Source organism: Petaurus breviceps, unplaced genomic scaffold (assembly GCF_028583685.1).
Source record: "Petaurus breviceps papuanus isolate PSGF00001 unplaced genomic scaffold, PetGlider_PUasm1.0 139, whole genome shotgun sequence".
Taxonomy (NCBI): domain Eukaryota; kingdom Metazoa; phylum Chordata; class Mammalia; order Diprotodontia; family Petauridae; genus Petaurus; species Petaurus breviceps.
The window spans coordinates 1,021,174-1,035,900 of NW_027185697.1; the positions used below are offsets into that span (position 1 = coordinate 1,021,174).

The window sequence follows — 14,727 nt, forward strand, 5'->3', positions numbered from 1 at the left end:
ACAGTGTTTAGGCCTTGGCTAAAGGGAGATAAGGGATTCATTTAGTGTTAGGCACTGTTTGAGACTTCCGAGTTAAAGAAATACTGATAAGGGTTTCTCATCCAGGTGAGACCCAGGACTTCAGACTAAAGCATTGTTTTAATATTATTTTGTAATGTGTATTCCAAAGTGAGGGGTGGGGCTCGGGTGCTTCCACGTGATAACCAGCTGTAGAGGTAGGATTAGGACCAACCAGCCCTCTTCTCCTACACCTCAGAGCTTTCTTATGTTGTTGATGAAATCACTTGTTGAAAATATGGTCATCACTAAACCAGGCAAAATGTCTGGCAGGAACATGCACCACCTGCTTTAAGGTGGCTTTATGTACGGCTCAGTGAGCTGTAGGAAACAGCTCCAGTCCTGACTCTGACACTAACTGGATAATTTATCTTGGGCAGACGGGGCCTCAGATTCTGTACGTACATAATAAGGGCGTTGGATGAGTTGGTTTCTCTGTTCCTTTTAATAACCAATTTTAGTTTCACATTTATTAAGAACTATATGGAAAGAGTACTGTGCCCTGTGCTAGGGCCAACTGCAGAGCATATGTGAGATAATGATCCTGATCTCAGTATTTAAGGACCTGATCCTCCGTGGCAGAGATGACCCAGCTGGAAATGAGATAATACAGGAATGTTACGGTAACCCCCAGGAAAGATGGAAACCAAGGTCTGCACTCTGCTTCAGCTTCTCATCCCTCCCATCTAGCTGGCCCCTGAAGCCATCTCACCAGTGGCTCCCCTCTCCAAAGTAAAGTCTGTTCCCTTTTCCCATCAGTGAGTTCCTCCGGGTGCCTTCCTTCTGTTCAGGGGCCCAGCGTGGTCCCTTCCTTCCCCCCACCAACTCCCTTTGGCGCATTGTCTTCTTCCATTAGATTATAAGCTCTTTGCAGGCAGGGACAGTATTTCGCTTGTATTTGTATCCCCGGCATTTAGCATAGTGCCTGACATGTGGATAGATGCTTGTTTCCTTTTTTCTCTTCCTGTCTTATGTGTATTGTCTTCCCTTATTAGGATGTGGGCTCTTTGGGAGCAGGGATTCTGCTTTAGTTCTTTTTCTAGTGCCAAGCACATAGCAGGCATTTAGTGAAAGCTTTTTCCTTTCATTTATTCTTGGGAGGGAAATAGTGGCAGCATTGTTACTGATTGGGGGAATTGGGAAAGGCTTCATGGAGGAGGTGGTGTTTGCACATTAAAGGTTAGTGATGATGGAAGGAGGGTATTATAGGCATAGAGAGTGGTAGTGTTGGCAGAGGCCCAGAGATGGGAGAAACATGCCTGGTATTCAGGGAAGGGCATGGAGTAGAGCACAGAGTACAGCATGGAAGGGAACGCGGTATAGTCAGGCTTTAAAGGGAGAGAGGCCAGAAAGGCAGATTTCAGTTTGAATTAAATTCTATAGGCAGCAGGACCCCTGGAGCAAAGGAATCCCATGACATCTGTGCAGAAGGATTTGGTAAAGGAGAAGTAAATGAAAAAGCATGTATTAAGTGCTTGCTGTGGGCCAGGCACTGTGCTAAGCGCTAAGGGTACAAATGCAAAAGACACAGGATCACACTCTAACATGGAGGGAGCGAGCACATGTAGGGGAGGGGTGGCCAGGGACAAGGGAGGCAGCACGTGTAGGGCAAGGTGGTCTGGGAAGTTAAGGGTTTGTGACTGGAGATATCGGGCAGTCAGTTGACATACCCTTTCCAGAAATTGTGGTCATATTAATTTGTCATTCCCCGAACAAGAGATGGAAAGGGCAGAGTGGTGATACATTGGCAGTAGCATGGTAGGAAAATGGCTGGGGGTCTGGGACCAGCCTCTTACTAACAGAATAGAGACGATAGAGACAGGCCAGGGCTGAGGGGCATACGTTGTTCCTTCAGAGCAGATCCTGGGGGTCCAGCTGGGAGGGGGCCTCTGGCCCTAACATAGCAGGAGGAAGGCCCTAGCCTCCCTGGAGAAGCCCAGAACGGGGTCTAGGGTTGACCAGACTTGTTTGGTTCTCTCCCAGGGGTGAGCTGGCTGTTTTGGTTTTTTCTGGTTCTTAGCCTGGTGGGCCCATTTTCTGTGGGTTTCATTGTTGACCGAGTCAGTAGAAGCATTCATCTGATGAAAAGAACGTGGTGCCTTTGTGTCAGTGGCCAGAGAATCTATTTCTCATTTAAGCCTGGGCATTCTTTAATTGTAGAAGGCTGGGCAAGTCACCCAGCCTTTCATTGCCTCAGTTTGCAGAATGTGAAATGGAGAAGACATTTCTTCAACTATCTGTCCTCATCACAACCGCCGTTACAGAAATCTGCCTGATAGTGTATAGTGCCAAGTGCTTTTGTGTCCAGAATTGACCCCCGAGCCCTAGCAGGGGTTGGCATAAGAGCTGACTTGTACCAAGAGATGGGGGCAGCTGTGACCTGCCACGTGTAGAAATGGCGTCCGTCGCACTCATCGCGGCCTTTTCTGTTTTTCAGTGCGGCGGAGCGGAGTCCGGCATTGCGCCTACAAGGCCTCGAGGCAAAACCTCTACATCGATAAGAACACAAAGGTTATTTGCCAAGGTTTCACTGGCAAGCAGGTGTGTGTACATGCTGTCTGTTTTCTGTCTTGGAAGGATTGGATTAGTTCATTTTTTGTTTTCATAAAACGTATGTATACCACTGAGAGATTGTTCCCTGCTCTCTTATGTGCGGCACATGGCAACAGAATGTTCTCATTGTGTTTTCTCCAGCTTTCTGCGGTGATGTCTTTTAATTGTTGTCATGGCAGCTGGGCACTATTTGGTGACCTGTGGAGTGACAAGATCCACAGCTCTCTGTAATCGGAAACCTGTTTTTGCTTTGAGATTGCTTTCAAAATGAAACACAGATTTTTAATTCATGAAGATTTTAAAAAATCAATTTGGGTAGAAAAATACTTCTCGTAAAATGTCATTCCTTTTATTCCTTGAATTTTTTTCGGAACTCTTTCTGGTTTAAAATGTGAGTGACTTCATTAAGTTTTCCCTGCTCTCCCCTCCCTTTCTCCCTCTAGCCCCATTTTTGTACAGACACCTTTTATCAGTAAAAACTGACTTTTTCAGCAGCATCCTCAGCTGTAATTCTGTTCAGTAGTAATGGGGTGCTTGACCCCAGCTCTAAGATCATGTCTCTGCAAGCCTCCCGATTTCTCAGTAGGCCCCTGTCCTAGAGAAAATTTTCTTTTGTTGCAGAATACATTCTCTTATCAGAACAGACAGGTGTGCCTGTCCCGAGGATTTTTGTCCCTGGATAGACCAAGGACTCTTCCTCTCGATAGATCCCCAAGGTCCATGCCTCTGACAGCTCCCTCAATGTCTGATATACTCCCTATGCTTTTCCATCCATAGCTCCCAAAGACACCTGGGCCTGTAGATTACCTAATTGGTGTCCCTGGCATTCCTTTCCCATGCCCCTTTTTCCTAGAAACCCCAGCACCATCCTCAGTCTCTCACAGGTTCCCTTAAGGACCCATGCCTGCTTTTGCTAAATTGTTACAATAAACTTTTTGCCATTTGACTAAGAGAAGGCTTGAGTGTGTGAATTCATTCCAGGTGACCCTACCTTGGCATTTTTGGGGTCCCAGCACCCCGAAACCTGTTCTAACATTTTTTTTACCTTTGTGGGGCAGGGATGGTTGATGTTCAAAGTTGTGTCCCTGAGCCAAAACCAAATCCTGAAGTACTTTTGGAATCATCTGTTTGAACCCTCCCCCAAAAAAGGAATTAAGTTTGACACATAAGCAACAAATACTGTACGTCTTCCATGCAGCAGGGTACTGTATGAGAGACAGCTGTTCCAGACATGATATCTGCCCCCAAGGAGCTTTTGGTCTAGTAGGGGGAAAAAAACAAGTGTATGTACAAACAACTTAGTAAAGACATTTTCAAGTGTTTTAATTCTCTGAAAGCAGGTGTTTTGTGCTTGGTCATTCTGTTAGCCAAAACCCAATGAACCAGAACTCCCCACTTCCTAGCAATAAAGCATAAGCTGTTTTAAAACCCATATGTGGGTTATACTAATGTCAGTACTTGGGAGGGGGGCTGTGTTTTTGGTGCCGTCTTTGTGCAAATCTCACCCCAGCACAGATGGCAGCTTTCTCCAGTTTTACTGATCTTGGAGAGTTACCATGGTTGAAAATATGAGCATCCTGGAGCCAAACAGCCAGTGAGTCTGTCCCGACTCAGCTTGCCTGAGTGGGTCTTGTACGGCAGGCTGGACGTGCCAGTTCCATTTTTGTGGGCCCATGACTCAGGAATGCTGTGCAGTGCCAAGGTTCCACAGCCTCAGGTCATGGGCCATTCTTCATTTCCTTGGGCAGCCCTTCCTTTACAGGGCTCGGTGTTCCCCAGGCTTCACGTGGGCCCTTCCTGTGTGGCCTGAATTCAATGGCTGCCTGTCCAAATGATGACATTTGTTGCTGTTTCCATTTCTACAGTTACCTTGTAGTCCATTGTTCTTGTTCACATTGTGCTTATGTTCAGCCATTGAGGCTTTTAACTGTCGTAGTTACTGTTTGTTCATTCTAAAGCTGTTATTGTGGAGGGGATGCCTTGGCTTTAAATTTAAAGCTTATTTCCACAGGGACTCTGCCTTTGTGTTTCAGCTTAGCTCATTAGTTCTCATTGTTCCACATATGAATGAGGGAAAATTTTATTTCTTAATAGATACCCAGCAATGCAAATTGCCAGTGGCTGCCAGCATTCATTTCACATATTGACTTTTATGAGCTGCTGAAACTGTTGTGAAAAATGTGTAGTAAAACCAAAATCGGAGCTGGTTGTTAACTGTTTACTGACCTGGGGAAGCACAGGAAGTGGAGCCCCCTTCTCTGATGCAAACCTCGGCCCTGAGCACAGAATCCTTCCATGGGTCATCTCGTGAGATTTACCTAGGCGGGTGCTGGAGGAATGGGAGCATAGCAGGCCTGGGTTTTTGTGCTGAGGTCCGTGTCCTTGGCAAGATGCTTCAACTATCTGGGTCTCAGTTTCCTTTTCTGTAAAATGAAGGAACTGTACTGGATGATTTTTAAGGTTTTTCCAGGTTTGTTTTATGATTCTGTGATCTTAAATCTGAGTGGCAAGGTCCCTGGCACATGGCATGTCTATATCCTTTTTTGATCCAGATCTATGCCTCATTGGTGTTGGGAATTCCTTTTGCCAGTGAAGATTGTCTACTTGCCTTGCAACTTAGAAGAGTTTTTTAAAACAGTCTGGAGACCTTAGAGTCTAAGTGACTTGCCCAGGGTCATATTTCTAAATATGTCAGAGAACAGCCTAGAATTTGTAGGTCTTCCAGCCTCTGAGTGAGGCTAGCTCTCTTCTATGCTTTGCCATGGCCTTGTTTGAGTCAGACTTGCCAGGTCATTGGCTTCTGGCCAATTTGATATGCACTGGGTACCTGCCTGTTAATTTCCACTACTTTCTGTTACTGAACTTTGGAACTCAAAAGCCCTTCTGGTAGATATTCTTAGGGATGGAATTGGATGTTCTCAAAGACATCTAGCACCTTTGGGTGGGTCCTAAGCCAAACACATTTATGGAAAAATGTCCAAGTTTCTTCTAAGTCAGCGAGCAAAGAGTCACACCTTTGTCTATTGCCTGCCTTTCAGACCACCAACCTCTTGGCTATTTGGGCAGCCTAGGGTAACAATGACTTGTTTTCCTGACATTATTAAAGAGTGCAACATTTCACCTAAGGGAATTTCCCACATAGACAGACTTCTTCCTTAGCACCACAGCTTTAATATGGAAGGAACTTGAATGAAGGTCATAGGAAGATTGGCTCAAGGAGCTGGGCACATTTAGCCTAGTGAAGAGGAGACTCAGGGGGCACATAGGTGTCTTCAAGTATTAGGACAGCTGTCCTGTGGAGGAAGGAGGAGACTTACGTTTATCCTCTGAGGCCAGAACCAGAAGAAAGAGATGGAATTTACAAACAGGCACACTGAGGTGATGTCAGGAAAAGCTTCTTAATGGTACAAGCTGCCAAGGTTCATGCCCCCTGCCTTAAGAGCCCCAGAACTGTGTAAAAGTGGCAAGGCTGCTTTGGAGGCCCTGCCATTGTCTACTCCCCCTCACTTCATTGGAGGCTCAATGAGTTTTGGTTGGGGATGTTCTAGGCCTGGGGCAGACCTCAAATAATCATGTAGGGGGCCGTTCAGGTGGTTTCTGAGGCCCCTTCCAACTTTGGGATTCAGTTTTTATGCCTTTTTAATTAATAAGCTGCTTATAAAATTATCATATAAGATATACATGTAACTATTTGCAAATTAAGGTCATATTTATATTTCTGATACCACTTCACCGATGATTTATATGTTTAAACACATTTTTAGTTTATTAAAGTCATTCTTGTAACTGAAATTATGTGTTTAACATATCATGGGATGTATAAATTGCAAAGTTTTGAATTCCCATTTTGTCTAAACCATCTTATTTGTATGGTGGCACCAACCCCTTTATGATGATAATACAAATAATATTTTCCTAGCCAAGTCTTACATTTCACCTTATAATTCTTATCAGTAGATATTGTGGGACAGAGGTCAAAGGGGGTGATGTGGATCTTCAGATGTACTCCTGACCCCATTTTACCCATCAGCTTCAACACTTCCATTTCTCCCAATGCCACTATCAGGGAGTGAAAAGCACTGGTTTGAAATTCATTTTCTTCCACTTGGCCTCGAGCCCGCCCCCCCCCCCCCCCAGGGCAGGTGCTAATGATTAGTCGAGTACCCCAAAGACCCCAGTGAGAGGATGGAAACAGCAAAACACCTGGATATTCCACACACTGGTTATGTGGCCTCTGAATCATTGAGAATTGACTTACAATTTTCTCCTTGGCCTATAACTTTTCTCTATTCAGAAGTTCAATTTTTAAACCAGATCTTTTTTTTTTTTTACTGTATTTGAGATGTCCCTTAAATATTGTGTTGTTAATATAAGCAATTGTATTCCCTGTCTGGACAGAATAGTAATGTCTTATTTGCCCGTTATCTTTGAGAAATTAACTGCTTCATATATAAGTGAGTTTTCTAGGTGACTGAAGTGTCTGAACTGAAACTTTTATATAAAACCTTTTGTAAGTGGTAATCTTCCAAAAATATATCACACAAAATGGTCCCAGGAGTTTTTTTTTCCCCTTAGCTTTCTCCTCCCCTGTCAGATTCAGGTACAAAGGGGGGTCCATGGCTGTCCCGTAGGGTCGGTCAGCCCCGTCTTTGCTCTGAGGCTTCTCTCTCAGATTCATGGATGTGCTGTGGAGTCTCAAGGTTGTTAGGAAATGACCTACAGAACAGTGCCACTGCTGTACCTTTGGGATAGCTCCCTTTTACTCTACAAGTGAATTGATGTTTTTAAAATGGCAGCGGGAATTTCCCTCTTCTGAATTATCAGTTTATTTCTAGGCCAAAGGTCTAAAATATGTTGGGCTATGTTTGTTACTCTTGGGGCCTTTGGCTTTCCCTTCATCCCGTTCCTTGTGTCTTTTCCCTCCCAGGGCACTTTTCACAGCCAGCAGGCATTGGAGTATGGCACACAACTGGTCGGAGGAACAACGCCAGGGAAAGGAGGCAAGACGCATTTGGGCTTGCCTGTCTTTAATACCGTGAAGGAGGTAAATAAAGCTTGGCTGGTAGGTAGTGATCAGAATCATGCCTCTTGGGGGGGAATCCCTTTCTATTTGCAAGAGGCAGAGCTAAGAATATGGGTGGGGACTGAAAACAGTTGGCTTTAGGCTTAAATAGACACAAGCAATAAAAGCCATTTTGTGGGCTAGCAGTGGTGACCCCTTCCCATCCCCCACACACTCAGTGATCTCCTCGCTTATAGGAAATGAAAATTGGCCCTCCTCCTAATAAGATCTGTAATGTATAATGTGTGATGTGAAGGACTGTGTAAATCTTAAAAGTTCTAAATACAGTTTTTAAGCAGACCTGTGATTTCGTTCTGCATTGGTAGGGGAGGCCCCCTCTGTAACTCAGAAGCCTAAATTCCCAGAATGCCAGGGGCCCCAGAAGGTTCAGTGACTTGTCTGGGCTCCTTCAGCCTAGATGTAGCTGAGACAGAACTTGAATCCAGGGCTTCCTCACCAGACCAGCTCACTAACCTCTAGGCTACCCTGCTTCTCCAAGAAATGTTAACTGTTAGCATTTTTACTGTGGGTTTCCTTTAGAGATTTATGTGAAGAATCTCTCCCTTCTTGAGTGGAGAGCTGTGTCTGAGCTATACTCTGTTGAGATCAAAGATGACTTTCACAAGCCTATTTAGGGCCCCCCCCCCCCCCCCCCAAAACGACCCCATTTGTCCCCATACCAAGGTGATAACTCCACCACCCCTATAGTCTGGATATGAGGGAACATTCTAAGGCCCTTGGAGGCCTTCTTTACCTGGTGTTTTCTTCTTTTCCTTACCCTTCATTATCTAGCTTTGTGGCATTGTGTACCCTAGGTTTTTAGCCCATCAGGTGTTAAAAAACAAAACAAATCTGCTAGGAGAGCAGATGGACTTTTAGACCAGTCCCTTCCATGACAGATTTCTTAATAATGGTAGCAGCAGTAATTATAATAGTGATCCTGACAGCTATCATTTACATAGCCCTGTAAGGTTTACAGAAAGCTTTACAAACGTTATCTCATGTGATCCTTCTGACAACCCCAGGAGATGGGTGCTATTGTTAGACTTGCTTTACAAAACTTGTGTATTTCTGAATTCCAGTTGAGTTCCAGCTCCCATCTTTCCAAGCTCTGTCCACTGTGGCCTAGATGAAGCAGGCTGTGTATAGTGAACAGAACGGTGGACTTCAGGAAATTTGGGTTTAGATTCTGCCTCAGACGCTGACTAGCTGTCTTGACCCTAAGTAAATGGCTTAGCCCCTATTTGCCTCAGTGTAGTCATTTGTAAAATAGGCCTAATTATATATATATGAGAGAGAGAGAGAAAGAGAGCACTCAAACACGTGAGCGCAGCTCTCTCCAGGGCTGCTGACAATACCAACTAAGAAAATGACTGTTAAACAGCTTGGCAAACTTTACATTGCTATTGTACACATTTTAGTTAGTATTGTTACTGTTTCAGATTTTATCTGAATTTTATTGACTTTTTGTTTTTACATCACATTCATTTCTGGATGAAACTCTCCACTCCCCTACCGAGCAAGCCTTTCCTTGTAACAAAGATTGAAAAAGAAAGGGAAAAAAAGCAATTCAGCGAAACTAACAGCCAGGCTGTGTTCTGCACCCATAACCCCCCTCTCTGCAAAGAAGGGAGACAGTTGTATTTTTTCAGTTATGCATCCAACTGTCATTAAAAAAAAAAGCCAACAAAAGCAACAGAAATTTTTTGCCATGTATCCTGATTATTCCACACACAAATTTTATATTGGTACATTTTTTTGCTTAGGCTGATAATGATGATGCATATCTTAGAAAAAATCCTCTAAAGACAGGTTTAGAATATTTTATTTTTATCAATTGAAAATTCATGTCAGTGAACATTACCTAACTATTTAGGTGCTGGGGTATACAGAGCTCCGATGAAACCTAGCCCTGACCTATGGAGCTTAAACTTGAGGAGGGGATGTCATTGTTATTCATAGAGGGCTTGTAAGCTAGAAGTTTGCCGCCTGAAGTGTGTCTGGGTCTAAGAGTGGAATGGCACCCAGGGGTGAGATGCATAAAGGTCAGAAAAGGAGGTGCATTAAACAGTGCGTCTGGGGTCCCTGTCTGTCTATGCTCCGGAAGCTTAGACTGTGAGGAGGAAGCCTGCTTATCTCCTATTCCTTCTTCGGTCCTCTGGATGTAGTAAGAAGGGCTAGCAGTGAATCTTTTATTGGTAATAACCATGATAATTATAATAAGATCTAACATTTATAAGGACTTTCAGGCTCCTAAAACTCTACAAAATAGTGTTTTATGTGATCCTCCTACCCCTGTAAGATGGTGCTTTTGTGACTCCCCTTAATGTGTGAGGAAGCTGAGGATGAGAGATGAAGGCCTGTGCCCCAGCTGCACTTACACAGCTAGTAAGCGTCCTGGTGCCAGGCCCGGTCCTCTCTCTGGGGCCCCCCACCCACCTACCTGCCTGTGGGATTTCCTAGTAAGCCATCTCGATTGGTGTTTTAGGCCAAAGAACAGACTGGAGCCACGGCTTCCATGATTTATGTGCCTCCTCCCTTTGCTGCTGCTGCGGTGAAAGAAGCTGTAGAAGCCGAGATGCCCCTCGTTGTTTGCATCACTGAAGGCATCCCACAGCAGGACATGGTGCGTGTTAAACACGCCCTGCTCCGGCAGGGGAAGACGAGGCTCATTGGCCCTAACTGCCCTGGAGTCATCAATGTAAGTTCACCAAGTTTTAAAAATAGCAAGCTGGGATTTAACCTGTTGGGAGGTTAACCTACTCTGAGCTAACCTGAGCTTTCATGTGTTTTGTTTGGAATTCTCAAGAGTTTACAAAAGTCTTTTCTTAAATGTTTGTTTCTAATTTACTTTCTTTCAGCCTGGAGAATGCAAAATCGGCATCATGCCTGGCCACATTCACAAGAAGGGAAGAATTGGTGAGCTCTGAGCACTCTTTCCTGTTTGCTGTTTCTTCATTTCTCAAAATCCCCTTTATCCTAAAGTTTGAAAACGTGGAGACTTTTAAAACCGTGATATGCTTAATGCACATCATTATTAGAGTTTTATTAATAGCTTTTTTATATATCTTAGTCAACTTCTCAACTCTCCGTTTCCCTTGAACTCTTTCTTATAACAAAAAAAAAAGTCAACAAAATTGTTTGATGTGACTAAGTGACAGCCTATGCCCCATTAAGAGTTTAAAACCTGAGCTATTGTGCAGAGTCTTCACTCCCTTCAGTAAATGTTGTTAAGGGAGAGGTAAAAGGATCAGATACAATCAGCTTCTGGCTTCCTGGGCTTACAGTTTGTGTACTAGTATGGACCAAACCATTACCTTGGTTGTATCTTTTCTAAAAAATTCTTTTGAGACGGGGTCTCTCTTCTCTTTCCCAGGCTGTACATGCATTGGCCATTCAGAAGCTTTGATCTGCCCTGTTTCTCCTGCTTGGGCCGGTCTGCCCCTCAGGCAGCCTGGTGGCCCTCTGCTCCATAGAGCTTGCCAGATTGGCACGTGGTCAATGCAGACACTCAGTTGGCTTTAGCTCAGAACTGCCAAATTCAAGTGCTTCATCAATCTCTGCCTCCCTCAGTAGCAGGGATTACAGTTCTAGGCCACTGTAACTGAATATCTTTGTTTTCAAAAGATAAAAGTTAAGTGGAAAGTAAGCCCTTTGAAGGCAGGGACTGTTTAATATGTGTCTTTATATTCTTAGTGCCCAGTATAGTGTTTTACGTGTAAATGTTTGTTGAATTGAATTGAAGTTTTAATCTGGAAATTAAATGTAGTTGAATCCTATAAAGCCAGAAAAAAATTTTTAGGGTTCTTTGCCTCCTTTATTGAATCCAGAGTTGGTTAAGTGGTACTAACCCTGAATTGGCAAAATAGCGTTGTCAGAATGGCCTGTGGCCTGCGGGAGTGTATATGGAACATAATCTCTGGGTATGGGCCAGGGCATCATTGTTATGATTTCACTCCATCCTTGGTATTACTTCTAAAGCCTTTTCAGCAATATAGTCTCGTACCTTTTTGAGACATGGGCATGTGTCCCTCATTTTCTTTTCTCTTGTTTATCTCATTTTCTGATTACTACCTACTGGCAGGGATTTCTGGGTACTTCTAAACCAAGGGGCCTAGAATTGTAAAGTTCAGTATTCTACTTATCAGGTTTTATTTGGAATATTGTTTCTTCTCCCCTTGCTAGATGCCCCAAACCTTCTCCAAATGCTTAGTTAGATTTTGCTGGTACTTGCTTAAGTCCTCCTAGGTCCTCTGAGTAAGAACCAAGATTTTGTTTTGAAATTAGTCAACTATACATGTTTTAGAATTCCTGCTGAGGCAGTGGAAACTGTTGAGGTCTCCAGGAGAGAGAAGAAGGGGGCTGAGGTCAGAGCTCTAGGACTCACCCTCACTTGGAGGGGACCCAGCAAATAAGACTGAAAGGTAGGAGGAGACCTGTGGTGAAAATACTGGGAGTAGAGAGTGTCTTATAGAAGAGGGGCTGCCAGACTATGTAGTTAGTCTGAAGGAACAGACATTCAGCTGCGTCTGGTATGATGGTAGAATTGATTGTATTTTATATTTTTCATACTTTGATTTCATTCATCTAGGAAACTCTTGGTGAGCAGATTCCTTCCATCATTGTGTGTCTTGGGGGCTTGCCTGGGTCACTGAGAGGTTGTGTCCCTTGCTCGATTCACACGGCCAGTATATGTAAGAGGATTTGATCCCAGGTTTTCCAGTCTGTGAGGCTAGCCCTCTCTCCATTACAGTAACTTGCCTTTGAAGGATTTATCCATTGGATATCAGCATGGGGATGGAACACTCATTCATGAGAGAGGATACAAGGAGGAACGTGTTTTTCACCACCCCTGTGTCACATGTTCTGGAAAACAGAGCTTGATCTTGCACTAATCACTGCACCTAGGAGATCTTTTCTGTTCAGAGCTGTGCAGAGTGACCAGTGAGGTGAGGGACTGTGGTCTTTTATACTGAAGTAGACAAAGGGAACTGCACATGATGTTGGCAGACACGTTTGGGAGCAGACATCTGATTTATGAGTTAATTGTTAATAATGTTAATTATTAATTAATTAATTAATAATTGGAAGGTCAGAGTTATCTCAAGGAAGTGCATAGATGTGACCCATAACAAATAAGGAATTCTATTAGAGAAGAAAAATAAAGGATTCTAGAGAATTCCATGACTATTTGGCCAGCCAGTGAGAACGGATAAGCCACGGATCGCTCTTATGATCTGTTAGTGTTCATGCAATGGCAGCCTGTGGGGTGGACCTCCTGTGGCACATTGAAGAAGAGCTACATGGGACACTCGGGCATGGGGACAGTGAGGTCTGTACCGGTGGAGTCAGAAAACACATTCATTCATGAGACCCTGGTCTCATTAGGCAGTGAAGGATGAGAATGGTTCTTTGCCAGATCAGTCTGTATTCCATAACTACTTTTATTGGACACTTTTAGGAGAGAGGTCACAACTGGTCATCAGAATTCCGACTCTATTGGTCTCTTTAATGTCTTCACTGTTACTATTGTACTTGTAATCGCAGGTTCATAGGATTTATAACCCCAAGAGACTTTAGAGGTTACCTAATCCACCCCTGTTATCTTACAGCCTAGCAGCATGAGGCCCAGAGAGGGGAAAGACTTGCAGAAGCCGCTCAGATAGTAAGTAGCACAGGGGAGATTTGAACCAGGTCTTCTGACTTTAAAACAGTATTCTCTCCGGTGCCCCATAGCCTGTGCAGTGGTCTCCTGGCTGCTTTGGGTAGCAGCACCAAGAAGGCAGTGCTGTGTGAAAAATTAGCCTTCAGGTCACCCTTGGCATCCCCTTAGCCAGTAGCCCAAATTGGAAGAATGAGTGTTGCAGTTCCATCCTTTGTGTCTTCTTGTGTGGCTTGTGTGTGGTGGTGGGCCGAAAAGTCCCCAGGATGGCTTTCAGCCCTGTTACTTTTTTCCCCAGAATTTTAAAGGAAGAGCCTGATGCTCCTCCATTTTCTTGAGAGAAAGGAATAAAGACAGAAGGCAAGGGAAGCCTGAGCTAGCCTTCCTGTGACTCCTGGCCTTGCCATTAGTGGATGCCCTTGACTGCCTCATTGGCTTCTTTGATCCTTCCATCCCCACTAATTAGTGCCCAGTATCTCCAGATGCCTTGAAGAGGCCATCTGTGATAGGTGCCCACACTCTCTCCTCACTCTCTTCTTGACCCCATACTGTCCAGCTTCCAAGCTGTCGCCAAGGCCTGGCAATCTCACTTCTGCAGCATCTCTCCTCTGACGCTGCCGGCCGGCCCTCTGGAGCAGGCCCTCATCCCCTAACACTATTGCATTAGGCTACTGGGTGTCTGCCTTCCTCAAGTCTCTTCCCACAACAGTCCCTCCCCCATGCAGCCACTAAAGTGATTTTCCTCAAATCCAGGTCTGCTCATTTCATGTGCTCCCCCTCCACCAGCACCCTGCAGCATTATGTGTAAAATCCTCTGTTCACATTCGAGGCCCTTCCTAACTTCGCCCCCTTCTACCTCTTGTCCTGAAGCCTGATGTCTGGCAGGAGGAGATTAATGAGCCTTCCTGGGGATGTGTCTGAACTAATCCGACTAGAATGTAATTGTGGTGGAGTAGAACGGGACACTGAGTTTATGTTGATGGCAACCAAGTAATAACACGGCACATCAGTAATGGAATATTGTTGAGGAAAGTAAACAGCCTCCAAATGGGAAGACATTTAACTTCTTTCCATGACAAGTTTTGGCTTCTATTACTACAGGCTTTTTTCTTTTTTTTATGAATGTGTTTTCACTGTTTAAGCTTGAGGGAAAATAGGGTAAGCTACTGTACACAATTACTCTCATTTTCAGTTCTTCTTAATTTGCAATTTGCTTAAAGCATTAAACAAACTAATAGGAATCAGCAACTGAAAGTCCGTTAGAAGAATAAAATCGTCGTATTAGCTTTCTATGACCTTTTATCTGCAAACTATATTTACAAATGCACGTTTGTGCATAGACCCACACTGGGTAGGCTGTTTCTAGAGGAAGTCAAATAGCCCCATAACATTT

At 44.2% G+C, this 14,727-nt stretch overlaps 1 protein-coding gene across 2 annotated transcripts in view; it reads left to right on the top strand.

Moving 5' to 3' along the window:
- The window catches only part of SUCLG1 (succinate-CoA ligase GDP/ADP-forming subunit alpha), a 47,263-nt gene that overhangs the window by 20,823 nt on the left and 11,713 nt on the right, over positions 1-14,727 (top strand). The window contains exons 2-5 of one of the 2 annotated variants that reach the window (XM_069065842.1): positions 2,495-2,598; positions 7,538-7,672; positions 10,161-10,373; positions 10,534-10,591. In XM_069065842.1, the coding sequence (XP_068921943.1) occupies positions 2,495-2,598; positions 7,538-7,672; positions 10,161-10,373; positions 10,534-10,591 (510 nt within the window). The remainder of the gene's footprint in view (positions 1-2,494; positions 2,599-7,537; positions 7,673-10,160; positions 10,374-10,533; positions 10,592-14,727) is intronic. The other variant, XM_069065851.1, reaches the window with a different exon arrangement.